This window comes from Pelophylax lessonae, assembly GCF_965119305.1.
Source record: "Pelophylax lessonae genome assembly, chromosome: 2".
In the NCBI taxonomy this organism is placed as follows: domain Eukaryota; kingdom Metazoa; phylum Chordata; class Amphibia; order Anura; family Ranidae; genus Pelophylax; species Pelophylax lessonae.
Genome location: NC_138769.1, coordinates 19,093,270 through 19,120,159, shown reverse-complemented (window position 1 = coordinate 19,120,159; position 26,890 = coordinate 19,093,270). Strand labels below are relative to the sequence as shown.

At 46.2% G+C, this 26,890-nt stretch overlaps 1 protein-coding gene across 1 annotated transcript in view; it reads left to right on the top strand.

Annotated features, from left to right (window-relative positions):
* SPICE1 (spindle and centriole associated protein 1) overlaps window positions 1–26,890 on the top strand; it is a 70,349-nt gene that overhangs the window by 24,193 nt on the left and 19,266 nt on the right. Inside the window, exons 7-14 of the mRNA XM_082247264.1 lie at window positions 2,016–2,116; window positions 4,593–4,723; window positions 4,809–4,949; window positions 8,923–9,185; window positions 11,680–11,811; window positions 15,076–15,217; window positions 24,110–24,271; window positions 26,352–26,767. Of these exons, the coding sequence (XP_082103390.1) occupies window positions 2,016–2,116; window positions 4,593–4,723; window positions 4,809–4,949; window positions 8,923–9,185; window positions 11,680–11,811; window positions 15,076–15,217; window positions 24,110–24,271; window positions 26,352–26,767 (1,488 nt within the window). The remainder of the gene's footprint in view (window positions 1–2,015; window positions 2,117–4,592; window positions 4,724–4,808; window positions 4,950–8,922; window positions 9,186–11,679; window positions 11,812–15,075; window positions 15,218–24,109; window positions 24,272–26,351; window positions 26,768–26,890) is intronic.

Here is a 26,890-nt window from a genome sequence, read left to right as displayed (position 1 = left end):
TCTTGGCACCCCAGATGTTTTGGAACTACATTCCCCATGATGCTCATGCACTCTGCAGTGTAGTTGTAAATCATGGGAAATGTAGTTCTAAAACATCCGGGGTGCCAAAGTTTGCTATCACTGCATTAAGGTGAAAAACCTTGAGACTTTACAATCCCTACTTGCCGACTGCCTGCTGCAGATATACTGCGGCAGGCTGGCTCAGCAGCGCGAACCGCCGTACATGTACTGCAGTTCGCGGGAGCGCTCCTGGGGGGCGGGCGTGCACAGCTGGAGGCGTACTTGCGCCCCCATTAGGCCGCATGGAAGCCGGTCCACGAGGCCGATGCCTGCAAAATCCACCAATCGGTGGAGAGAGAACGACGCTCTGCACTTTCCTCCGGTCAGCATTGAAAATGGCCTGAGATGTGCATGCAGCATACCTGATTGGCTTCTCCATCATTCTTTCACATCATTATGTCACCTCCACTTAGACTTGGAAGAATGCCGCCATTATGTTAATTGTGAGTCCTGGAAGAAACCGCCTTAACTTTGTGGACTGTGTGTTTTTACATACTGGGGGGGGGGGGGGGGCTGGGGGTGGAAATTATGAACTTGTAATCTTTGCGGGATGTACTATAATTCCTGGAGTTCAGCTTTAATAGACTATTCTACACACACTCACCGGCCACTTTATTAGGTACACCTTGCTAGTAGCGGGTTGGACCCCCTTTTGCCTTCATTCTTGGTGGCATAGATTCTACAAGGTGTTGGAAACATTCCTCAGAGATTTTCCTCCATAGTGACATGATAGCATCACACAGTTGCTGCAGATTTGTCGGCTGCACATCCATGATGCCAATTTCCCGTTCCACCACATCCCAAAGGTGCTCTATTGGATGAGATGTGGTGAGTGTGGAGGCCATTGGAGGACAGTGACCTCATTGTCATGGTGAAGAAACCAGTGGTGAGATGATTGGAACTTTGTGACATGGTGCATTATCCTGCTGGAAGGAGCCATCAGAAGATGGGTACACTGCAGTCATAAAGGGATGGACATGGTCAGTAACAATACTCCGGTAGGCCGCGGCGATTAAACGATGCTCAATTGGTACTAAGGGGTCCAAAGTGTGCCAAGAAAATACCCCCCATACCATTACACCACCACCAGCCTGAACCGTTACCCCCCCCTCCTCCCCCACACCATTACACCACCACCAGCCTGAACCGGTGATACAAGGCAGGATGGATCCATGTGCCAAATTCTGACCCTACCATCTGAATGTCGCAGCTGAAATTGACACTCATCAGACCAGGCAAAGTTTTTCCAATCTCCTATCGTCCAATTTTGGTGATCCTGTGCCAATAATAGCCTCAGTTTCCTGTTCTTAGCAGACAGGAGTGGCACCCGGTGTGGTCGTCTGCGGCTGTAGCCCATCTGCTTCAAAGTTCTATGTGTTGTGCGTTCAGAGATGATATTCTGCATACCTTTGATGTAACGAGTGGGTATTTGAGTTACTGTTGCCTTTCTATCATCTGGAACCAGTCTGCCCATTCTCCTCTTGACACCAACAAGGCATTTTCCTCCACACAACTGCCGCACACTGCATATTTTCTCCTTTTCCCACCATTCTCTGTGAAAATCCCAGTAGATCAGCAGTTTTTGAAATGCTCAGACCATCCTGTCTGGCCCCAACAACCATGCCACGTTCAAAGTCACTTAAATCCCCTTTCTTCCCTATTCTGATGGTCGGTTTGAACTTCAGCAAGTCATCTTCACCACGTCTAGGTGCCTAAATGCATTGAGTGGCTGCCGTCTGATTGGCTGATTAGCAATTTGTGTTATCAAGCAATTGAACAAGTGTACCTAATAAAGTGGCCAGTGAATGTATATACACATACAGGGGGATGATGATGAACCTGTAAGCTTTAGGGGATGGGGTGTAGTTCCTGGATTTCAGCTTTAACAAACTAATCAACATATTTATGAGATTTATGCACAACAGAAAGTTTATGATTTGAAATATTTGATTTAGGCTCTTAATGAGGTTGATGAGAGTCAGTCAGAAGACAACTATGATGATGACGATGATGTGGACGTTTCCATTACTTTCCAGCCCAGCCTTACCACTGACAGGTGAGATGCCCTATTTACATTTTATTTTGGCCATATAAAGGTGAATCTCATAAAATTAGAATATCAAAAAGGTAATTTATTTCAGTAATTTAATTCAAAAAGTGAAACTCCTATTTTATATAGATATGTTACACACAGAGTGATATATTTCAAGCCTTTATTTTATTTTTGATGATTATGGCTTACAGCTAGTGACACCCCAAAATTCAGTATCTCAGAAAATTAGAACAATACATAAGACCAATAATAAAAGGATTTTTAATACAGGTAAAAAAGAGATTTTGACGTGTTTCGCCAATTGCTTCATCAGGGCTGCAAAGATCACATAGTACTCCTCTATGGGGAAGAACAACATCAGTTACAAAAACCCAAAATTTTGTATCTCAGAAAATCTGAATATTACGTAAGATTAATAAAAAAAACAAAAAAAGGATTTTTAATACAGGTAAAAAAAGAGAAAACAAAGAAATATCGGACTGTGCGGGCCAGAAAGAGGAGCATACATACATTTAGTAAAATATAAAGGTTTATTTCCAGCTTAAAAAAATAAATAAAAATGAAACAGGCGCTGGCGCATCTATTTGTATTTAAAACCCCCCATGAGGCAGTTGCAAAGAAAGTTGTAATAAAATGATGTGTTGGGTCCTCCAATGCTGACGTGTTTCGTCAAATGCTTCATCAGGGCTGCAAAGACCACATAGTACTCCTCTATGGGGAAGAACAACATCCGTTACAAAAACCCAATATTTTGTATCTCAGAAAATCAGAATATTATGTAAGACCAATAAAAAAAAAAAAAAAAAATACAGGTAAAGAGAAAACAAAGAAATATTGGACTGTGTGGGCTAGGAGGAGGAGCATACATAAATTTAGTAAAATATAAAGGTTTATTTATATCCAGCTTAAAAAAAAACCCAAAAAATTAAACAGGTGCTGGTGCATCTATTTGTATATAAAACCCCCATAAGGCAGATGCATAGAGAGTTGTAACCAAATGATGAGCACTATATGTGTTGGGTTTTCCAATGCTGACCTGTTTCGCCAGTTGCTTCATCAGGGCTGCAAAGACAACATAGTACTCCTCCTATGGGGAAGAACAACATCATTTACAAAAAACCCAAAATTCAGTATCTCAGAAAATCAGAATATTACGTAAGACCAATAAAAAAAAAAAAATACAGGTAAAGAGAAAACAAAGAAATATATTGGACTGCGTGGGGCCAGAAAGAGGAGCATACCTAAATTTGGTAAAAAATAAAGGTTTATTTATATCAAGCTTAAAAAAAAAATAAACAGGTGCTGGTGCATCTATTTGTATATAAAACCATGGAGAGTTGTAACAAAATGATGAGCACTATATGTGTTGGGTCTTCCAACGCTGACATGTTTCGCCAGTTGCTTCATCAGGGCTGCAAAGACCACATAGTACTCGTCTATGGGGAAGAACAACAACATTTATGAAAACCCAAAATTCTGTATCTCAGAAAATCAGAATATTGCATAAGACCAATAAAAAAACAAAAAAGGATTTTTAATACAGAAATGTTGGCTTAGTGAAAAGTCTGTCTATGTACAGTATAGTATGCACTCAATACTCAGTGGGGGCTCCTTTTGTATGAATTACTGTATCAATATGGCATGGAGGTGATCAGCCTGTGGCACTGCTGAGGTGTTATGGAAGCCCAGGTTGCTTTGATAGCGGCCTTCGGCTCATCTGCATTGTTTGGTCTGGTGTCTCTCATCTTCTCTTCCTCTTGACAATACCTCACAGATTCTCTATGGAGTTTAGGTCAGACAAGTTTGCTGGCCAATCAAGCACAGTGATACTAAGCGACTAGAAAAACAAAATCTTGAAGTCCTTCTAGACCAGGGGTGGGGAACGTTTTTTCTGCCAAGGGCCATTTGGATTTTTTTAACATCATTCGGGGGCCGTACAAAATGAATGCATAAATGTAATAGGCATTGCTTTGCGGCAAAAAACGCTGTAGAAAAATTGCGTGACTTTGAGCTCACAAAAGTGTGAAAGGGGCCTTCAGTAATTAAGGTATAGCGTGCCCCCTTTCAATGCAGACTGACCACGGCGTGCCCCCTTTCAATGCAGACTGACCACGGCGTGCCCCCTTTCAATGCAGACTGACCACGGCGTGCCCCCTTTCAATGCAGACTGACCACGGCGTGCCCCCTTTCAATGCAGACTGACCACAGCGTGCCCCCTTTCAATGCAGACTGACCGGGAAGGATTGAGCCATTGGATCTCAGATTCTGACCACATCTTGCTATCGCTGTGTTCATAGTGGCACTCTTACGTTTTCTACACAATTCAGCCAATACTTGCAGGAGACATGGTGTATGTTCTTTCCAACTCTCTTCCCGCTCTTCCCCCTTTTCAATAGAGACTATAGGGATGCGGGTACTATTTGCCAGTATTTAGCAGTCATTTTTTATTACTGTGTTATATGTATGTTTTACCTTCCAGAGTTTACCAGATAATGGAGAGAGAGAGTTCCCATCCAGCGTCTCGTCACCAATCAACAGGCAAAGAAGCCGATGCAGTCAACCCATTTGTGACGCCCAAAAGCTTGGGTCACCCCACCAATGGCCAAATGGGTATGGCCTATTAAAGTAGTATACTTTTAGGTTATGAGGCTATAAAATAAATGAAGATATTTTACACCCTAATATTTTTCTATAGCATTAAATGCCACCACAGCTGTAAAGAAGGTCAAAACCCGTCTGACGGAGGAAGAGCAAGCAGAACCCGAAGATCCAAAATGTGTAATTGGCAGAATACTGAACCCAAACCCCCCCAACCACCATCGGGTGCCGGGAAAAGGTGAGGGCCCTGCTTGTCCCAAGGATTCAATATTGTGCAAGACGAATGTATACTATGGTGGTTCACCTTTCCTTCGTGTTCCCCGTGGTATGATAGATAGAGGGGCACAAACCTCAAAGCGGAACGTAAAAGTTTTTTTTTTTCTTTAAAATAAGAAACATGTTATACTTATCTGCTATGTATAATAGTTCTGCACAGAGCAGCCCCGGTCCTCCTGTACTCGGGTCCCCTGCTGGCGCTCCTGGCTCCACCCCCCCCCCGACAAGTGGCTTGCTATGGGGGCACATGTGCAGGCTCGCTCCTGAGCCTCGCTGTTTGCATCTATTGACAAAAACTGCATCTATTGACAAAAACAGCAAGACTCGGCCCCGCCCCTCGCTCCCTTGTCACTGGCTGTGATTGACAGCAGACGAAGCCAATGAGGGGAGAGAGTGCAGGCAGAGCCTCTGCTCTTGTGCACTTCACTTTGGGCTCAGGTAAGTATAAGGGGGGCTTTTGCCTCATTTTCTTTTTATACCTGATCCTGTTATATGGGCGTCAAAGGGGGTTAAGACTTGGGGTGACATCACCATGGGAGGTGAATTAGCTCCATCTGAAACAAAGATTTAGCCTTCCCAACCCGTATCTCTTCCGTTACCTTCAATGGAGACATGCATTCATCTCGCAGTTTGGCTCCACCAAGGTGGCAGTGAAGCCCTTCACTTTGGAGAATGTCCTACTGAATGATTCCATGAAAAAAAATGTTATCGGGATTAAAGGAGCCCCCCCCCCCCCATTTCCCCTCCCTCGGTAACCAGGTGTAGGGAACAATGGGTGGCGAAGGTTTCAGACTTGGGAGGAGAGGACTGGGATGATATGGGGAGTTTCCCCGTTACCCATTTAGTTTCAGCAAGAGATCGCTTGATTCAATTTAAATTCCTGCATAGGAAATATTTTACTCCAGCCAAACTCTCCGGCCAATTGTAGTCCTATATTTTGGCACTGCCCTGTAGTTCAGGAGTTCTGGACTGCCATTGTGCGGAGATCACCTCTGTGCCAGTGCCTATGACCGTGTCTCGGAGATCACGTCTGTGCCAGTGCCTATGACCGTGTCCACCTTCCGGCTTGGCCTAGTGGAGGACCTCTATTGGAAAAAGCCAATGACACCCTCTCTATCTTATTGGAAAGGACTCGTGAATAAGTTGACTTTGATGTTTTTCTTTTCTATTGTATGTTCCGCCCTGTGTGGCGAGGTGTTTTTGTGTTGCATAAAACAAAAAAATAAATAAAAAAATTGACAAAAAAAGTCTAAGGTGGGCTGCAGAAGATTTATTTTTTTTTTTTTAACCTTCTAGGGATGCATCGATTTATCAGCCACCGAAAATTATTGCCCAAAAATAGGGTTATTGGCATTTTGCCAATAGAAGAAAAAAACAAAGGTGCCAACAATGGCCTGCTGCATCCCATTGACTTCCGTGCAAAATTGCATCCCATTGACTCTAGTGCAGAAACGCCCCCTCTTGACTCTAGTGCAGAAACGCCCCTCTTGACTCTAGTGCAGAAACGCCCCCTCTTGACTCTAGTGCAGAAACGCCCCCTCTTGACTCTAGTGCAGAAACGCCCACTCTTGACTCTAGTGCAGAAACGCCCCCCCCCTTCTATTGACTGCTGTGCAATCCCCCCCCATTGACAGCAATGCAAATTGCCCCCTATATCTGCAGTGCAAGATTGTGTCCCATTGACTTCAATGCAATAACGCCATCCACGTTAATTAAATTTAAAAAAAGAATAAAAAAAAACTTGGGCTTCAGTTTTCGGCCAAGTGCATCCTGAATTTTCGTTTTCTAAAACAGAATTTTCATTTTCACGCACCACTACTTAATGCATAGAAAAAAAACCTGCCTTTAGAACCACTTACAGTCTCTTAATGTTTCATCTGCTTATATTTTCCCTTCACCGGTACCCCCCCCCCCTCATCAACGTGCTAATGGCATTTTATAAATAAAACCTTTTCTGTTTTCATTGGATACTTTAATTTAGACCCAGCGATGTCACCTTTGAGTCTGTGTGCTTCTCTATGCAATATTGGCAGATCATGGCTGGTGGGAGGGGCCTGCTTGGTTTTGTTTCCCGAAAACATCACAGCACTCCTCCCAAGAACCCTCAACCGTGATGCAGGCAGTGGGCTGGCTCTTGGGAGGAGTTATGCAAATATCCACCTGCCTTGTTGGAAGGCTGTCTGTCTGGCACTCCTAGATGGGCTGCCTAGACCTCCCTAGGTAATTAGGAATAAGCAGTAGAGGGCTCCGCCATCTAAGTACCAGGCTTGGTAATGCCCATATATGATGCTGAATGACAGCACTGGTCTCAGCACGTGCCTGCTACAAGAGATGAGCGCTGTCACTCAGAGCTCATTAGAAATGCTTCCCCTGGTCAGCGTAGTTGAACTGCGGTGGGGTGATGGGTGGCGCACTGTCAACCAAACTTAGCTCAGCAACCACAGATCATTAGGGGGCAAGTACTACATGCCCTTGGTCCCCTGGAGGGACACTTCTTTAACCACCTCTGCACCGAAAGGATTTGCCCCCTTAATGACCAGGCCGTTTTTTGCGATTCGGCACTGCGTTACTCTAACGAACAATTGCGCGGTCGTGCGACGCTGTATCCTAAATAAAATTGATGTCCATTTTTTCCCACAAACTGTTTTTCTTTTGGTGGTATTTGATCTCCTCCTATTTTTTGCGCTATAAACAAAAAAAGCGCGACATTTCTAAAAAAAAAAATATATTTTTCACATTCTGCTATATAACATTCCCAACAAAAAAATGTTTAAATCAAAATTTTACATTTTAGGGCAATTTGTTTTCTGCTACATATTTTTGGTAAAAAAAAAAATCCCATTATTACTAGTAATGGCGCCGATCTGCGATTTTTAGGGGGACTGCGACATTGCGGAGGACAGATCGGACCCCTAACTGACATTTTTGGGGGGACCAGTGACATTACTACAGTAATCAGTGCTAAAAATATGCACTGTTACTGTAATAATGACACTGGCAGAGAAGGGGTTAACCCTGTGGCTATCGAGGGGGTTCAATGTGAGCCTAGGGGAGTGATTCTAACTGTATGGGGGCGGGGCTTGTGAAATGACCATAGAGACATGTGATCCTATATAGAAGGATCACAGGCACTCTGTGATCATTCCAGGGAGAAGAACGGTCAGCCGTGTTTACAACAGCCGACCGTTCTTCTCTCTCAGCGGGGAGCGATTGTGGGTGTCGGGACAATCTGAGCCGCCTGCCCTGTGCTTCGAAGTCCCCGCTGCCGAGTGGGGGCGGGAGCGTGCTGCTGGCGTGGCGCGCTTGCCCTTTAGCTGCAGGTGCGACCGATGTATACCTATGGCGGTTTGCACAGGAGGGCTAGCGTGGCGGGCGGTCCCTAAGTGTTTAAAGAGAATCTCAGCCCCCATACTGTAATTTGTCATCTCAGCCCCCATACTGTGATTTGCCATCTCAGCCCCCATACTGCGATTTGTCTTCTCAGCCCCCATACTGCGATTTGTCTTCTCAGCCCCCATACTGCGATTTGTCTTCTCAGCCCCCATACTGCGATTTGTCATCTCAGCCCCCATACTGCGATTTGTCATCTCAGCCCCCATACTGCGATTTGTCATCTCAGCCCCGATACTGCGATTTGTCATCTCAGCCCCGATACTGCGATTTGTCATCTCAGCCCCGATACTGCGATTTGTCATCTCAGCCCCGATACTGCGATTTGTCATCTCAGCCCCGATACTGCGATTTGTCATCTCAGCCCCGATACTGCGATTTGTCATCTCAGCCCCGATACTGCGATTTGTCATCTCAGCCCTGATACTGCGATTTGTCATCTCAGCCCCGATACTGCGATTTGTCATCTCAGCCCCGATACTGCGATTTGTCATCTCAGCCCTGATACTGCGATTTGTTAAACAATTTTCCTGTTTTTATTGAAGGTAAGAAGAAACGCTCTTCACGCACCCCCACTCATCGCAGGACAGAGTCGGTTTCTGCGGCCTCAGCCTGTGAGCTGTCCAGTTGCAGCCAGTCCAGTTTGGATGTCCTGAACCAGATGATGCAGGAAGTGGAGCTGGACTTGGAGGACTACGAGAGGCAGACGGGCCGGGAGGTGGACACCATGCCAAAGGCTCAGGGGTTGACGGGATTCACCATGTCTCTGGTCGGCTCCATACGGCGGCTGGTGTCTTATCTAAAGGAGGTAAGAGCCGACCACACACAGCGATAGACCAGACCGCACACAGCGATAGAGCAGACCACAGGCAGCGATAGAGCAGACCACAGGCAGCGATAGAGCAGACCACAGGCAGCGATAGAGCAGACCCCACAGGCAGCGATAGACCAGACCACACGCAGCGATAGAGCAGACGACAGGCAGCGATAGAGCAGACGACAGGCAGCGATAGAGCAGACGACAGGCAGCGATAGAGCAGACGACAGGCAGCGATAGAGCAGACGACACGCAGCGATAGAGCAGACGGCACGCAGCGATTGCCTATCGCTCAGTTTATATCTATAACCATTATTATATTTCGTGCTAAAAAGGGAGAGAGGCTGGTGCCATGGAAGTTGGCTAAAACATTGTTTACATAAAACAGGTGAACAACAGTCAAATAATCAAACGCGTTTCGGCCATTAGTCCCTAAAGTGATATTAAAGCCTTATTTTTTCTTTTTCAACCACTTCAATACCGGGCACTTTTACCCCCTTCTTGCACAGGCCAATTTCCAGCTTTCAGCGCTGTCGCGCTTTGAATAACAATTGCGCGCTCATACAACGCTGTACCCAAATTTAGATTTTTTTATCATTTTTTTTTCACACGTAGAGCTTTCGTTTTGGTGGTATTTATTTACTGCTGTTTTTTTTTTATGTTATTTGCTAAAAAAAATAAATAAAAAAAGACCAAAAATATGAAAAAAAGAAAAAAGAAAAAGTTTTTCTTCGTTTTTTATCAGTATATTTTGTAAATAAGTAATTTTTCTCCTTCACTGATAGGCTGCACTGATGAGGTGGCTTTGAAGGACACTGATTAGGTGACAGTGATGAGGAGGCACTAATATGCCGCACTGGTGGGCACTGATAGGGGGCACCGGTAGGCGACACTGGTGGGCACCGGTAGGCGACACTGGTGGGCACCTATAGGCGACACTGGTGGGCACCGGTAGGCGACACTGGTGGGCAATGATAGGCGGCACTGATACGCACTGAAAGGAGCGCTGACTGGCATCACTATTGGGCACTCATTGGTGTCACTGATGGGCACTGCTGGGGCTGTACTGTAATCGGGGCACTGATGATCAGTGCCTGATTACCTGTACAGCTCTCCCCTGCGAGGTGATGCTGCTGATCGGCTCTCCTCTCCTCACAATCTATCAGTGTGAGGCAAGGAGAGCCGATAAATGGCACTTCCTTGTTTACATGTGACCGGCTGTGATTGGACACAGCCGATCACATAGGTAAAGAGCCGCGGCATTTTACTATACGGCAGGTGGGAAGGGGTTAAAAATAACAAACATAATATACTTACCTACTCTGTGTAATGGTTTTACACAGAGCAGCCCACATCCTCCTTCTTGGGTCCCATACTGGCACTCCTGGCTCCTCCCTCCTGCCGGTTGCCCCCACAGCAAGCAGCTTGCTCTAGGAGCACCCAAGCAGGCGCGCTCCCAACCCGTGGCTCTGTATGTCCATTCACACATGGAGCCACGGCTCGACCCTGCCCCCTCCATCTCCTAATTGGTTCACTGGCTGTGATTGACAGCCAATGGCTCCCGCTGCTGCCAAAAGCCAATCAGGAGTGTGAGTCCCCGGAGAGGCAAGGCTCTTGTGGACATATCTGGATCGAGAGGGGCTCAGGTAAGTATTGGGGAGGGGGGGGGCTGCTGCACACAGAAAGTTTGTTACCTTCATAAATTCTAATCCCCATCCCCCCCTTCCCCTCCGGAGGCAGCCCTACCTTAATAAAATATTGGTCATATCGGCCAAGTTTGAGGCCGATAACCGATATTTTAAAAAAAGTGAATATTGGCCGCCGATTATCAGCCAAACCAATAATCAGTTAATCCTTAATCTGTACCTCTATGAGAGTGTCCCCCAGCGATCAGCTGATCCCTTGGCTCTCTTCTCTGCCTGGCTGACAGCTCCAGTATGCAGGCCCGAGCACTGCGGCTGACGTCAGTCGTAGAGGAGAGGAGAGAGAGCTCAGCAGTCACGTGATCGCTGGGAGCCGCTGTGATATAGGTACAGATCACATATTTTATCTATAAGACACAGGAACACTTAGTGTTATAATACAGAGGGGATTAGATTATTTATAATGAATATGAGCGCAGCTGACACAGCAGGGGGGCGGGGACACAGGAGACAGAGAGCAGGTCTGCAGATGACGGAGGCACATACACTGACCACGGTGTCAGGGCTCAGCAGCCATGATATACCGTGGTCAGTGTACAGAGGGGAGGGTAGAAACTGGCAGGATCAGCCAGGTTTTTCAGGTGTTACAGGGGGTCAAATGACACAGCAGAAGAACTGTGCTGGCTTTAAGGAGTCCGTATCTATTTTTTTTTTTTTTTTTTTTTTTTAGGGTAATCAACACTTCAACAATAACCATGAATAGATATAAAGCTTGAGCTGTGATATTTCTGATGAGAGGTCATGTGACGTTGATGCCATATTTTTTTTTTTTTTTCTTGCAGGGGGACCGGCAGTTGCATCAGGAAATTCTGCAGCGTCAGCGTTTGCAGGAGGAGCTTGATGAGCAGAGGCTGCTGATTGATGCGCTTACAGCTGAAATTCTCTCCATAAAAGAAAACTGCTCCATGTCTCCGGTAATCTCTGATTTTTGTTCTTTTATAAATTTTAGGTGGACTTAAGAATATCCCGTATGCTTTAAGCAGAGTTCTTTTAACCACTTAAGCCCCGGAAGATTTTACCCCCTTCCTGACCAGGGGGTATTTTGCGATTCGGCACTGCGTGACTTTAACGGACAATTGCGCGGTCGTGCGACGCTGTACCCAAATGAATTTGTGTCCTTTTTTCCCCACAAACAGAGCTTTCTTTTGGTGGTATTTGATCACCTGTGCGATTTTTTGATCATTCACTATAAACAAAAAAAGAGCGTAAATTTTGCAAAAATAACAATATTTTTCACATTTTTTTTTATATGAAATTCCCCCCCCAAAAAATGTAAAAATCTAAATTTTTTTTACATTTTTGGCCAATTTGTTTTCTGCTACATATGTTTGGTAAAAAAAAATCGCAATAAACATATTTTGATTGGTTTGCGCAAAAGTTATTACGTTTACTAACGAAGGGAAAGATTTCTGTCATTTTTGTTGTTTGTTTTTTTTAACTAGTAATGGCGACGATCGGTACTGTGACATTGCGGCGGACAGATCGGACCCTTGACTGACATTTTTGACACTTTTGGGGGTACCAGTGACATTTCTACAGTAATCAGTGCTTTACATATGCACTGTTACTGTAAAAATGACACTGGGAGGGAAGGGGTTAACTTTTTTGGAGAGGGAGGGGTTAAGTGTGTCCCTAGGGGCGTGCTTCTTACTGTAAAGGGGCGTGGCTTTTCATGTAACCGCAGAAACATACGATCCTAAATAGCAGGACCGAGTGATCTGTGCTGTTACACAGGGGAGAATGACAGGCGGCTGTGTTTACATTAGCCGCCTGCCTTTCTCCCTCTCCCTCTCTACCCGACGATCGCGAGTGACTGGCGGACATCGGGTCCGCCGTTCACATGCGCCGGCTTCTTCGGGTACGAGCGGGGGCGGGAGCTCCCAGGCTAGTAACGTACCGGTACGTCACTGCCTGAGAGGGGCTGACCGCTGCCGTATATAGTCGGGCGGCGGTCGGCAAGTGGTTGAAGCTGAAGTTTAACCTTTTTTTTTTTTTTTTTTCCTGGTTGCACCTTTGTCTTCTCATTAACATGCTAGTGAAATGTTTAGATCAAGCCTTTCTGTTTTCATGACATACCTTAACCACTTCTGGACCGGAAGGATTTTCCCCCTTCCTGACCAGGCCATATTTTGCGATTCGGCACTGCGTTACTTTAACAGACAATTGCGCGGTCGTGCGACGCTGTACCCAAATAAAATTGATGTCCTTTTTTTCCCACAAATAGAGATTTATTTTGGTGGTATTTGATCACCTGTGTGATTTTTTTTTTTTTTTTTTTTTTGCGCTATGAACAAAAAAAGAGCGACAATTCTGAAAAAAAAAAAAAAAAATTTCACTTTCTGCTATATAACATTCTCAAAAAAAAATTAAAAAATCAAAATTTAACATTTTAGTCCAATTTGTTTTCTGCTACATATTTTTGGTAAAAAAAAAAAAAAATCGCAATAAGCGGATTTTGATTGGTTTGCGCAAAGTTATCGCATCTACTAACTACGGGAAAGATTTATGTCATTTTTATTGTTTTTTTTTTTTTACTAGTAATGGCAGCGATCTGCGATTTTTAGCGGGACTGCAACATTGCGGCAGACAGATCGGACCCCTAACTGACATTTTTGACACTTTTGGGGAGACCAGTGACATTACTACAGTAATCAGTGCTAAAAATATGCACTGTGACTGTAATAATGACACTGGCAGGGAAGGGGTTAACACTATGGGTGATCAAGGGGTTAAATGTGATCCTAGGGGAGTGATTCTAACTGTATTGTGGCGTGGTTTCTGAGATGACCATAGAGACGTGATTCTATGTAGAAGGATCACATTGGCTCTATGGTCATTCCAGAGAGAAGAACGGTCGGCTGTGTGTACAACAGCTGACCGTCCTCTCTCAGCGGGGAACGATCGTGGGAGTCAGGCAGCAATCGGAGCCGCCTTTCCCGTACATCGGAGTCCCCATTGCCCAGTGGGGGCAGAAGTGCGCACCCTAGCTGCAGGCGCGCGACCAATGTAGGTCTACGTCATTTCGTGCAGGTGGGCGCCACACTGCCACCGTAAATCGGCGGCGGGCGGTCGGGAACTGGTTAATCCGTCGCTGCCAGAGCCGTTTTTGTGTTTTTTGCTCATGTTTAAAAAAATGTATTTTCAGCCTGAAGATTACACAAAACCCCCACACATGATCTGGCTTTGCAGGCAGATCATTGTGAGAAGCTCACAGTGTGCAGTGAAATCAGAGGAAGCCGATTCAGTCCAGGAGAGGAGCTGCTGCACCTGTGCAAGACTGAAGGGGAAGGCTGCAAAAACAATTTTCCCATGCAGTGGGGCTGTGCTTGCACTGCATGGGTCATTTGCTCCGCTCCCCTATGGTCCAGCGGTGGACTGTTCCTGGTCTTAGGAGCCTGCTCCATGCTTGATGTCAGGATCAGTCCACAACTCAAGTCTGCAGGAGAGCGGGGGTACTGGACAGCCCCACTGTGTGGGAAGACTCCCAGTTCAGATTTAACCTCTTCAAATCTTTGCATGTGTCTGCTATGTCCAAAATCTGAAGAAGATAAACGGGCTCACGGCTCAGTAGACTTTGGGCTTTTGTGTAAATGTGATCTGGGCAGCTGTAGAGCCACTTAATCACTTTTACAGGTTTGTATCATTAGACTGATGATTCGGATCAGTTGGTCTTTACGTCTTGGTGACGCTGTTGTAAGGGGGGACTCTAATGGGGCCCCTGATGTAAGAGAGGACTCAGATGGGGACCCTAATGTAGGGGGGGACTCTAATGGGGTCCCTGAAGTAAGGGGGACTCTAATGGGGTCCCTAATGTAAAGGAGGATTCTAATGGGGGGCCCTGATGTATAGGGGGAACTCTGATGGGGAAGCTGATGGAAAGTGGGGGGGCAACTGGTGGCAAGTAACCCTGAAGCCCTGGACTCCGCTCAGGACTTTAAATTTTTAGCCCTGCTATTAATATTTGTAAAATATAAGCTGTGGCCCTCTTACTGTAAAGTTTGAAGACCCCTGAGATAGAGGAAGGAGCAGAGTCCTCTGGCAGTGCAGGGTATTTCAGGAGGGAAGGTTTATATAGTGGAAGATTATATATCCTTGTGGCACATCTGAATGATTTCATAAATACAACACATTGTTCCAATGTGCTTTGATTTTGTTCTGTTGTTCTCATTTCTCTACAGCTCAGCCAGCAGACGATGTCGGATCACTCACTGTCTCCTCCTGTGCAACCACTGAAAGCTCCTCCTGCAGCCAAACCGGAGCAGAGAAGAACCTCAGCGAGTTCATTGTCTGGCCAAGCGCTGAGTATGGTGACCGAGCTCGGTGAGTTATTTCTAGAGCACACAACCCCCCCCCCCCCCCTCCCACCAAGGTGATTCATTCAAGTGGGTGAATATAATACAATACAGAAACTGTTCCAAAGAACAATGCATACAATTTACAAACCTATCGGTAATAGGAAGCCGCAGGTGAGAGCCGTGCGCATACATGCTTACAGTCTAGAGCTGCCTTTCTCTGCATTTTGTTTTGCAGACAGGAACCCTTGACAGAACCTTCAGTGCCGGTTCACACTTATGCGAGTGCGGGAAGGCTGCGAATCCGCAGCCTGTTCCCGCATCACACACGCACCCCCGGCAGTTCACACTGCCATATGCGATACGCTGGGGGTGTCAATGTAATCTTAACGACACCCCCAGTTTGATCGCATATCGCAGTGCGATCGTGCAGTTCGCACACGATCGGTTCGCACAAGTGTGAACCGCTGTGCGATCCGATCCTGATGCGGCTTCCAAAAAGGGTCCCTGTGCGTGTTTGGTGCAGCTGCGGTGCGAATTTAGCCATACAAACTGTATGGCTAAACTCGCACCGCACAGCCGATCGCATGTAATGTCGGAGCAGTGCGCTCTGACATTACATGCGAACCCCGCACACGCACAAGTGTGAACCGGGGCTTAAGGTGTTAGGGCTCCCTCATCATTAACCATTTGCCCTTCAAAAAGATTTACCCCTTCTTGACCAGCCCATTTTTTTGCTATTCAGCACTGCGCTACCATAACTGATAACTGCACAGTCATGCAACACTGTACACAAATGATATTTAGATAATTTTTTTTAGTTCAATCTTAGTTTATTGAAGAAGAAAGGATTTTACAGAGTATGAAAGAGGTTGTAAACCTCCGAATTTTTTTTTTTTTTTTTTTTAAAAAAAACACCTGGAAGACAAACACATAATGAGCTAGTGTGCATCCCATACTAGCTCATTATGAAATACTTACCTTAAAACGAAGCCCCGAAGTGCCGACCGCTCACCTCTCTCATGGGTGACATGTACTGTCGCCCTTCTTCCGGGTTTGCGGCATCCGGCCATCTGATTGGCTGGAGCCACGATTGCGTCACTCCCGCGCATGCGCGCGGGAGCCGACGGTCGCGGCACGGGGGGCTCTGAAGGATCGGCACCAGCGGCCGTTTCTTCAGAGCGCATTCGCCAGTGATGTCACTGGCTGCATGTAAGGTAAATATCTCCTAAACGGTACATGTTATTTTTATTATTATACAGGATTTATATAGCGCCAACAGTTTGCGCAGCGCTTTACAGTGTGAGGGAAGACAATACAGTTACAATACAGTTCAAAACAGGAGGAACTAGAGGGCCCTGCTCGTTAGAGCTTACAATCTAGAAGTTTAGGAGATATCTACAGTACCTATAGGTAAGCCTTATCATAAGCTTACCCAAAGGTACAACTTGCAGAGGAAGATTTACTTCCTCTTGAAGAAGAATAGAAACAATAAGGCCCCTTTCACACACTCCGTCCGTCGGACGGATTCCGTTTTTCTCAGCGGGGGATCGATCCGCAGATCCCCCGCTGAGCAGGAGGATGACAGCTGTTTCTCCGTGCTGTGTGCAGAGACACAGCTGTCAGTTCCCCATTCATCTCTATGGGGGAAATCGGATGGGAACGGACCGTCGGTCCGATCCGATCCGCTGGACGGATGGAAAATAGGGTTTCCATCCGTCCAGATTTGACAGATCGGATGTCAGCGGACATGTCTCCGCTGGCATCCGATGCCCCATGGGAATGCATGGGGGGGGACCGTTCAGATCCGCCAAAAAAAAAAACGGAAAGGCAGATCTGAACGGTCCGCCTGTGTGAAAGAGCCCTAATAAACATTTAGAGAAGACAGGCATGGTATGGTACATAGCAGTTATGATCAATAAGTGCAGATAAGGAGCATCAGCCTCCAGGTCCATTGGAGCCTGGTCCGGCCATATAGGTATATTGTAGCAAACAGCATCTCAGATCAACGTAGTCAGAGAAAACAAATAACAGAAGTATTGATACCGATATTGCAGGTACTGCAATAGGAGAGGTAATCCAATACCTAAAGCAGTGGTAGATCCATTTTTTTTCTTCACAAAAATAGAAATTTATTTAGGTGGTATTAGATCACCTCTGGATTTTTTTTATTTTGCCAAAATCTTTATTTAAAAAACCTCCGATATTTTCTATTTCTGTTATAAAACATTTCCGATAAAATCAAATTTCTTCATGAATTTAGGCCAAAATGTATTCTTCTGCATGTCTTTGGCAAAAAAATAAAAAATAACTAAAAAATTAAAATGAGTGTTATTGGTTTGTGCGAAAGTTATAGCATTTAAAAGCTAAGATAAATACGGTATACAGTTGTGCTCGTAAGTTTACACACCCTGGCAGAATTTATGGTTTCTTGGCCAATTTTCAGATAATATGAATGAGAACACAAACTTTTCTTTCACTCATGGTTAGTGTTTGGCTGAAGCCATTTATTATCAATCAACTGGGTTTACTCTTTTAACCACTTCTGGACCAGAAGGATTTGCCCCATTTAATGACCAGGCCATTTTTTGCAATTCGGCACTGCGTTACTTTAACCACTTTACCACCGGAGGATTTTGCTGTCTTACGTCCGGGCCACTTTTTGCGATTCGGCACTGTGCAAATTTAACTGACAATTGCGCGGTCGTGCGACGCTGTACCCAAATGAAATTGACGTCCTTTTTTTCCCACAAACAGAGCTTTCTTTTGGTGGTTTTTGATCACCTGTGCGATTTTTACTTTTTGCGCTATAAACAAAAAAAGAGCGTAAATTTTGAAAAAATAACTATTTTTCACATTTTTTTATATGAAATTCCCCCCCAAAAAAATTTAAAAATCAACATTTTTTAACCACTTCAGCCCCGGAAGATTTTACCCCCTTCCTGACCAGGGGGTATTTTGCGATTCAGCACTGCGTGACTTTAACGGACAATTGCACGGTCGTGCGACGCTGTACCTAAACAAATTTGGCGTTCTTTTTTTCCCACAAACAGAGCTTTCTTTTGGTGGTATTTGATCACCTGTGCGATTTTTTGATCACGCGCTATAATATATAAACAAAAAAAGAGCGTCAATTTTGCAAAAATAACAATATTTTTCACATTTTTTTATATGAAATTCCCCCCAAAAAAATGTAAAAATCAAAATTTTTTAACATTTTCGGCCAATTTGTTTTATGCTACATATGTTTGGTAAAAAAAATCGCAAAAAGCGTATTTTGATTGGTTTGCGCAAAAGTTATCGCGTTTACTAACAAAGGGAAAGATTTTTGTCATTTTTGTTGTTTTTTTTTTTTACGCGTAATGGCGGTGATCTGCGATTTTTGTTTGCGGTACTGCGACATTGGAGCGGACAGATCGGACCCTTGACTGACATTTGTGACACTTTTGGGGTTACCAGTGACATTTCTACAGTAATCAGTGCTATATATATGCACTGTTACTGTAAAAATACACTGGTAGTGAAGGGGTTAACTTTATTTGAGAGGGAGGGGCTGTGTGTATCCCTAGGGGCGTGCTTTCTACTGTGATTGGCTGTGGCTTGAGCTGTAAGGACACTGATCAACGGATCTACATACTAGATCCGTTTGATCAGTGTCTTTACAGCGAGGAGAATGACAGGTGGCTTGTTTACACAAGCTGCCTGACATTCTCCCTCTTCCCCCCCCCCCCCCCCCGATCGCCGAGGGTCCGCTGGTCACACGCGCGGGGGGGTTCGTGACCACGCGGGAGCGCGCCTCCGGCGGCGCGCGCGCGCTCCCTAGACCCTCACAAGCTAGTGACGTAGCCTTACGTCACTTTGCCTGTGAGGGGCTGACTGCCGACGTAGATCGGCGTTAGGCAGTTGGCAAGTGGTTAAAATTTTTGGCCAATTTGTTTTCTGCTACCTATGTTGGGTAAAAAAAAAAAAAATCGCAATAAGCGTATTTTGATTGGTTTGCGCAAAAGTTATTGCTATTACTAACTAAGGGAAAGATTTCTGTCATTTTTGGTGTTTTTTTTTTTTTAACGAGTAATGGCGGCGATCTGCGTTTTTTTTTTTTTTTTTTTTTTTTGCGGGACTGCGACATTGCGGCGGACAGATCGGACCCTTGACTGACATTTTTGACACTTTTGGGGGTACCAGTGACATTACTGCAGTAATCAGTGCTATACATATGCACTGTTACTGTAAAAATGACACTGGCAGTGAAGGGGTTAATTTTATTGGAGAGAGAGAGGGGTTAATGTATGCCTGGTGCTTACTGATGTGTGTGGGGGGAGGTGACTGAATGACACAGGGACAGATCGCAGGTTGAGCTATGCTGAACCCTGCAATCTGACCCTGCCTGTCACTTCGGAGGTTCGCCCGCTTGTGTTTACACAGGCGGGCGGATCTCCACACTCGATTCCCCGACGATCGGGGAAGAGCAGCGGCAATCGCCGCTGCTCCTCCCCTGGCCCGACTCCCGCTGTGACTGAATACAGCGGGAGCGAGCCTCCGGCGGCGCGCGCGCCGCCTAGAAGGGGGAGGGTCTGCCGACGTAGGTCTACGTCGTCAGACCTACAAGAGCCACTTTGCCGCAGTACAGCTCTAGTGAGCAGTGGCAAAGTGGTTAACTGACAATTGCGCCGTCGTGCAACGCTGTACCCAAATAAAATTGATATCCTTTTTTTCTTAAATCATAATGACTACAGAAACTCCCCAAATCACCCTGATCAAGTTTACACACCCCAGTTCTTAATACCGTGTATTGCCCCCTTTACCATCAATGACAGATTGAAGTGTTTTGTGGTATTTGTGGATGAGGCTCTTTATCTTCTCAGATGGTAAAGCTGCCAATTCTTCCTGGCACAAAGCCTTCAGTTCCTGTAAATTCTTGGGCTGTCTTCCATGAACGGCACATCTGAGATCTCCCCAGAGTGTCTCAATGATATTGAGGTCAGGAGACTGAGATGACCACTCCAGAACCTTCACTTTATTCTGCTGTAACCAATGACAGGTGGACTTGGCCTTGTGTTTAGGATCATTGTCATGTTGGAATGTCCAAGTACGTCCCATGCGCAGCTTCTGGGCTGATGAATGTAAATTTCCCTCCAGTATTTTTTTGATAACATTCTGCATTCATCTTGCCATCAATTCTGACCAAATTTCCTGTGCCTTTGTAGCTCTCACATCCCCAAAACATCAGCGATCCACCGCCATGTTTCACAGTAGGGATGGTCTACCTTTCATCATAGGCCTTGTTGAGACATCTCTAAATGTAGCGTTTATGGTTGTGGCCAAAAAGCTCAATTTTGGTCTCATCACTGCAAATAACTTTGTGGCAGAAGATTTGAGGCTTGTCTCTGTGCTGTTTGGCGTATTGTAAGTGGGATACTTTGTGGCATTTGCGTAGTAATGGCTTTCTTCTGGCGACTCGACCATGCACCCCATCTTTCTTCTTCAAGTGCCTCCTTATTGTGCTTCTGGAAACAGCCACACCACATGTTTTCAGAGAGTCCTGTATTTCACCTGAAGTTTTTTGTGGGTTTTTCTTTGCATCCCGGAAAATTTTCCTGGCAGTTGTGGCTGAATTGTTAGTTGGTCTTCCTGACCATGGTTTGGTTTCCACAGAACTCCTCATTTTCCACTTCTTGATTAGAGTTTGAACTCTGCTGATTGGCATGCTCTATTCCTTGGGTATCTTTTTATATCCCTTACCTGTTTTATACAGTTCAACTTCCTTTTCCCGCACATCCCACAGACAATTCTTTTGCTTTCCCCATGACTCAGAATCCAGAAACGTCAGTGCAGCACTGGATGAAAGATGCAAGGGTCAGTCAGGAGTCCAGAAACTCAATGACCTTTTATATACACACTAATTACAAGCAAACAGATGACAGGTGAGGATGGTGACCTTTTAATAGCCATTCAAACCCCTTTGTGCCAACTTGTGTGCATGTTATCTGGTGGGTAGCTGGCTGTCTGGCACCCCGTGGTGGGTTGCTGGCTGGCTGTCTGGCACCCTGTGGTGGCTGGTTGGCTGGCACCCTGTGGTGGCTGGTTGGCTGGCACCCTGTGGTGGCTGGTTGGCTGGCACCCTGTGGTGGCTGGTTGGCTGGAACCCTGTGGTGGGTGGCTGGCTGGCACCCTGTGGTGGGTGGCTGGCTGGCTGGCACCCTGTGGTGGGTGGCTGGCTGGCTGGCACCCTGTGGTGGGTGGCTGGCTGGCTGGTACAGGGCCTGTGGGTGGCTGGCTGGTACAGGGCCTGTGGCTGGCTGTCTGGCACCCTGTGGTGGCTGGCTGTCTGGCACCCTGTGGTGGCTGGTTGGCTGGCACCCTGTGGTGGCTGGCTGGCTGGCACCCTGTGGTGGGTGGCTGGCTGGCACCCTGTGGTGGGTGGGTGGCTGGCTGGCACCCTGTGGTGGGTGGGTGGCTGGCTGGCACCCTGTGGTGGGTGGCTGGCTGGCACCCTGTGGTGGGTGGCTGGCTGGTACAGTGCCTGTAGCTGGCTGGTACAGGACCTGTGGGTGGCTGGCTGTCTGGCACCCTGTCTGTGGGTGGCTGGCTGGCACAGGGCCTGTGGGTGGCTGGCTGGCACAGGGCCTGTGGGCGGCTGGCTGGCACAGGGCCTGTGGGCGGCTGGCTGGCACAGGGCCTGTGGGCGGCTGGCTGGCACAGGGCCTGTGGGCGGCTGGCTGGCACATGGCCTGTGGCTGGCTGGCTCGCTGGTACAGTGCCTGTGGATGTACGTGGCTGGCTGGTACAGGGCCTGTGGGTGGCTGGCACCGGGCTACTGTGGGTGGGTGTATGGCTGTGATACACTCCCGCGAGACTAGTCCCGACTCCAGACAAGGCTGTCCAAGACGAGGGAGGCGGCCTAAGAAGGCAGAATGACGTCACAAAAATATCGGCCAGTTCCGGGGCCGATACCGATATATCGGGGAAAGTGCATATCGGCCGCCGATAATCGGTCTATCCCTAATAAATACCACCAAAAGAAAGCTCTATTTGTGTGAAAAAAATGATAAAAATTTCCTATGGGTACAGTGTAGCATGACTGCGCAATTGTCATTCAAAGTGTGACAGCGCTGAAAATTGTCCTGGGCAGGAAGGGGGTGAGGGTGCCCGGTATTGAAGGGGTTAGGTAGATATTGAATAGTGAGAGATTTCCTTTGTCTTGTTTGCTGTTCCTTGCTGTGAGGATATTGCAGGTTTTCTGTGTTGGATCGTCTGTCTCACTCAGGTCAGTATTGATTTTCCTGACACTGGTAATGGGGCGGATAAGTTCTGCGGCTTTAGCTTTCCATTAAAGTGCCAGCAAAGCTACTTTACTCGATACAGATATGTCAGCGTGGAGTGTGACCAATGTGGAGGGAAGATATAAGTATCCCCTCCATCCTCTCCATTGTGTCTCTGTGATAAGCGCCTACGTTGTATTGCTGTGCTTGTAACAAACTGCCTCTAAAGTAACATACCGTATATACTCGAGTATAAGTCGACCCAAATATAAGCCGAGGCCCCTAATTTTACCACAAAAAAGTGGGAAAACTTATTGACTCGAGTATAAGCCTAGGGTGGGAAATGCAGCAGCTACTGGACCCAACTGGACTATCACGAGCCACAAAACAGGGGCTGCGGGCATGGTACAGGAGATGGTGCAGGTTATGGTATAGGCATGGCACAGGTCATGGCAAAGGTGATGGTGCAGGCATGGTACAGGCATGGCACAGGTCATGGTACGGGCATGGCACAGGTCATGGCACAGGTCATGGTACAGGCATGGCACAGGTCATGGTACAGGCATGGCACAGGTCATGGTACAGGCATGGCACAGGTCATGGCACAGGTCATGGCACAGGTCATGGCACAGGTCATGGCACAGGTCATGGCACAGGAGATAGTATAGGCATAGCACAGGTGATGGTATAGGCATAGCACAGGTGATGGTATAGGCATGGCACAGTAGGTATAGGCATGACACAGTAGGTATAGGCATGACACAGTAGGTATAGGCATGACACAGTAGGTATAGGCATGGCACAGTAGGTATAGGCATGGCACAGTAGTTACAGGCATGGCACAGTAGGTACAGGCATGGCACAGTAGGTATAGGCATGGCACAGTAGGTACAGGCATGGCACAGTAGGTACAGGCATGGCACAGTAGGTACAGGCATGGCACAGTAGGTATAGGCATGGCACAGTAGGTACAGGCATGGCACAGTAGGTACAGGCATAGCACAGTAGGTACAGGCATGGCACAGTAGGTATAGGCATGGCACAGTAGGTATAGGCATGGCATAGTAGGTATAGGCATGGCACAGTAGGTATAGGCATGGCACAGTAGGTACAGGCATGGCACAGTAGGAATAGGCATGGCACAGTATGTACAGGCATGGCACAGGAGATGCAGTGCTGCGGGCATGGTACAGGAGAATGTCCTGTACCATGCCCACAGCACTGCATGAGGAAATGCAGGGGCTGCGGAGGAGTCTCACCTTTCGGTGAGGCGCCTTTGACTTAAAAATCACGCCGCCTGCCGCCAAAGCCCGTTCCCGGGCATGTGGCACATGCGCGGTGACACGTCGGCGCCGGGCGGCGCCATTTTTAAAAAGACACCAACTCGAGTATAAGCGGAGGGGGGCATTTTCAGCATGAAAAAACATGCTTAAAATCTCGGCTTATACTTGAGTATATACGGTATATTAAAAAAAAAAAAAAAAAAAAAAAAGGAAAAATCAATACATCTCTTATTAAAGCCACGATTGTTACGTTGTGACTTGTTCATGTCCTTTTTTTTTTTTTTTTTTTTTTATTTAATTTTTTTTTTTAATTGATTTCTTTCATTTTTTTAAATCTGAGATGCAGCTGATACATTCTCCTAATACTTTTCATAGGTCTGCAAGATGTGGAGGAAGTAAAGAAGTTGCCGGCTCCCCCTAGAGGCAATCCTGTAGAACACAGTGCGGATGTGGGCAGTCTGCTTGGGTTTCAGCCGGCCATCTTGTTGTCTCCCCCCCGGCAGAGATCCCGGAAGGAGTATGAAGAGCAGTTTTCATGTACGTACCCTGTGTATGACCAATCTGAATAAATCCCTCTACTTACACATTGGTATAGCTAAGGCGGTGGCAGCAGGGGTCAGTCTAGACCAGGGGTGTCCAACTCAGTTTCATCGTGGGCCGCATCAGCATTATGGTTGCCCTCAAAGGGCCGGTTATATCTAACATTAGATGTCCAGAGCACCCCACGCCGCCTTACACCCATACATGAGATGTCAAGAGCCCCCCCACCATCAGAAGTCAAGGGTCAACCACCCTTCCTTACATCACAATGCACCCCTTACCTTGTGCTGCTGCCAGGAATAAGATGCGGGTGGATCTCGGAAGAAGAAAGTGCAAGGTCTGGAGAAGGGCTGGAGTCAGCAAGAATGCCCCGCTATTGACTGGACTGCAACAACATCTGACCCCCCCCCCCCCCCCCAGTGACTTGAATGCAACGCCCCCCTATTGACTTGAGTGCAGAAAATGTGAAAAAAAAAAGCGTAAAAGCCGTCTGTTTCAGCCAAGTGCATTCTGAATTTTTTTTGGTGCACCACTGTAAGGTGTGTAATGAAAATTTATCATTTGTATTATACAATGTCATTAGCATGTTGGGGGGGGGGGTGAGAAGTAGCCAGGGAAAGCTAAATATAAGGTGCTTAACCACTTGCCGACCGCTCACATGGAGCCTACTGCGGCAGAGCGGCTCTCCTGGGTCCAACGACGTAGACCTACGTCGCTGGATCCCACCCCCTCTCGGTGGCGCGCCACCGGAGGCTCACCCCCGCTGTATTCAGACACAGCGGGAGTCGGGCCAGGGAAGGAGTGGTGGTGATCACCTCCTCTCTTCCCCAATCGTCGGGGAAAGAGTGAAGAAGTCCGCCCACTTGTGTAAACAAAGCAGGCGGATCTCCTATGTGACAGACAGGGACAGATTACAGGATTCAGCATAGCTGAACATGCCATCTGTGCCTGTGTCACACAACCCCCTCCCCCCACACACGTCAGTAAGCATGAGGCTCACATTTAACTCCTTGATCACCAACAGTGTTAACCCCTTCCCTGCCAGTGTCATTATTACAGTAACAGTGCATATTTATAGCACTGATTACTGTAGTAATGTCACTGGTACCCCCAAAAGTGTCAAAAATGTCAGTCAAGGGTCCGATCTGTCCGCCGCAATGTCGCAGTCCCGCAAAAAAAATCGCAGATCACCGCCATTACTAGTAAAATAAAATAAACAACAAAAATAAATCTTTCTCGTAGTTAGTAAACACAATAAATGTTGCGCAAACCAATCAAAATACGCTTTTTTTTTTTTTTTACCAAAAATATGTAACAGAAAACAAATTGGCCTAAAATGTTAAAAAAATTAGATTTTTAAAAAAATTTTTTTTTGGGGGGGGGGGGGGGGGGGGAAATGTTGTATATCAGAATGTAAAAATTTTTTTTTTTTTCTCAATTGTCGCTCTTTTTTTCAAAAATTAAAAATCACACAGGTGATCAAATACCACCAAAAGAAAGATCTAATTGTGGGGAAAAAAGGACATAAATTTAATTTGGGTACAGCGTTGCACGACTGCGCAATTGTCCGTTAAAGTAACGCAGTGCCGAATCGCAAAATATGACCTGGTCAGGAAGGGGGTAAAATCGTCCAGTCTTAAAGTGGTTAAAAATACGCTCATTTAGGATTTTTTTGTCAAAGACATGTAGCTAAATACATTTTGACCTAAATATATGACAAAAATTGAATATATTGGATATTTTTTAACTGTCAAAGTAGAAAATGTCAATTTTTTCGCCAAATTTTCGCTCTTTTTTTATTAATATCACAAAAAATGAAAAGCGCAGAGGTGATCAAATACCACCAAAAGAAAGCTCTGTTTGTGGGAAAAAAAAGGACGTAAATTTCGTTTGGGTACAGCGTTGCATGACCGCGCAATTGTCAGTTAAAGTCGCACAGTGCCAAGTTGCAAAAAGTGGCCTGGAGGAAAATCCTCCGGTCCTAAAGTGGTTAAGCTTTATTTATAGCATATGTGTCCAACTGAAGTCCTTTAAAGCATGTAAATGAATTAATAATTCCTATTTCCTTTTGTCACAGTACAGAATGCCTCTCTGAGGTCCTCTACAGGGACGGTGACAGAGCGCCCCCAAACTAAGGACGTTCCAGGGACCTGCAGCCACTTAACTGACTCTTCTTCCGCAGAGCAGAGAACGGGAATGCCCCAGGATCCAGGGTGGAAAGGGCTGAATTCAGCCTCTGTTACCTCTTCTCATTCCTCCCACCCATCCCCCAGGGACCTCCAGGATGATGAATATCATAGAGAACAGCAGTCGTTGACAGATGACACCTCCCTGTGTAATGACAGCATTGCAGCCCGTATGGCAGAACTGACTTTTCAGAATAACGTATTAAAATCTCAGCTGAAACAGGTCGGATGTAGTATGGCTTTAAGCTCCAGCCTGGTAAAGCCTATGGATAGCGGAACTACCATCCAGAACTGTGCTGAGACTAAGGTAAGACACTGACACCTAGTGGCCACAGCAAAGTATTACCTAACCTGACATAAAAGAAAGCTTATAGAAAACCTGTCCCCAACCACAAATACGTAAAAAAAACAAGTATTTTAAATGTTTACT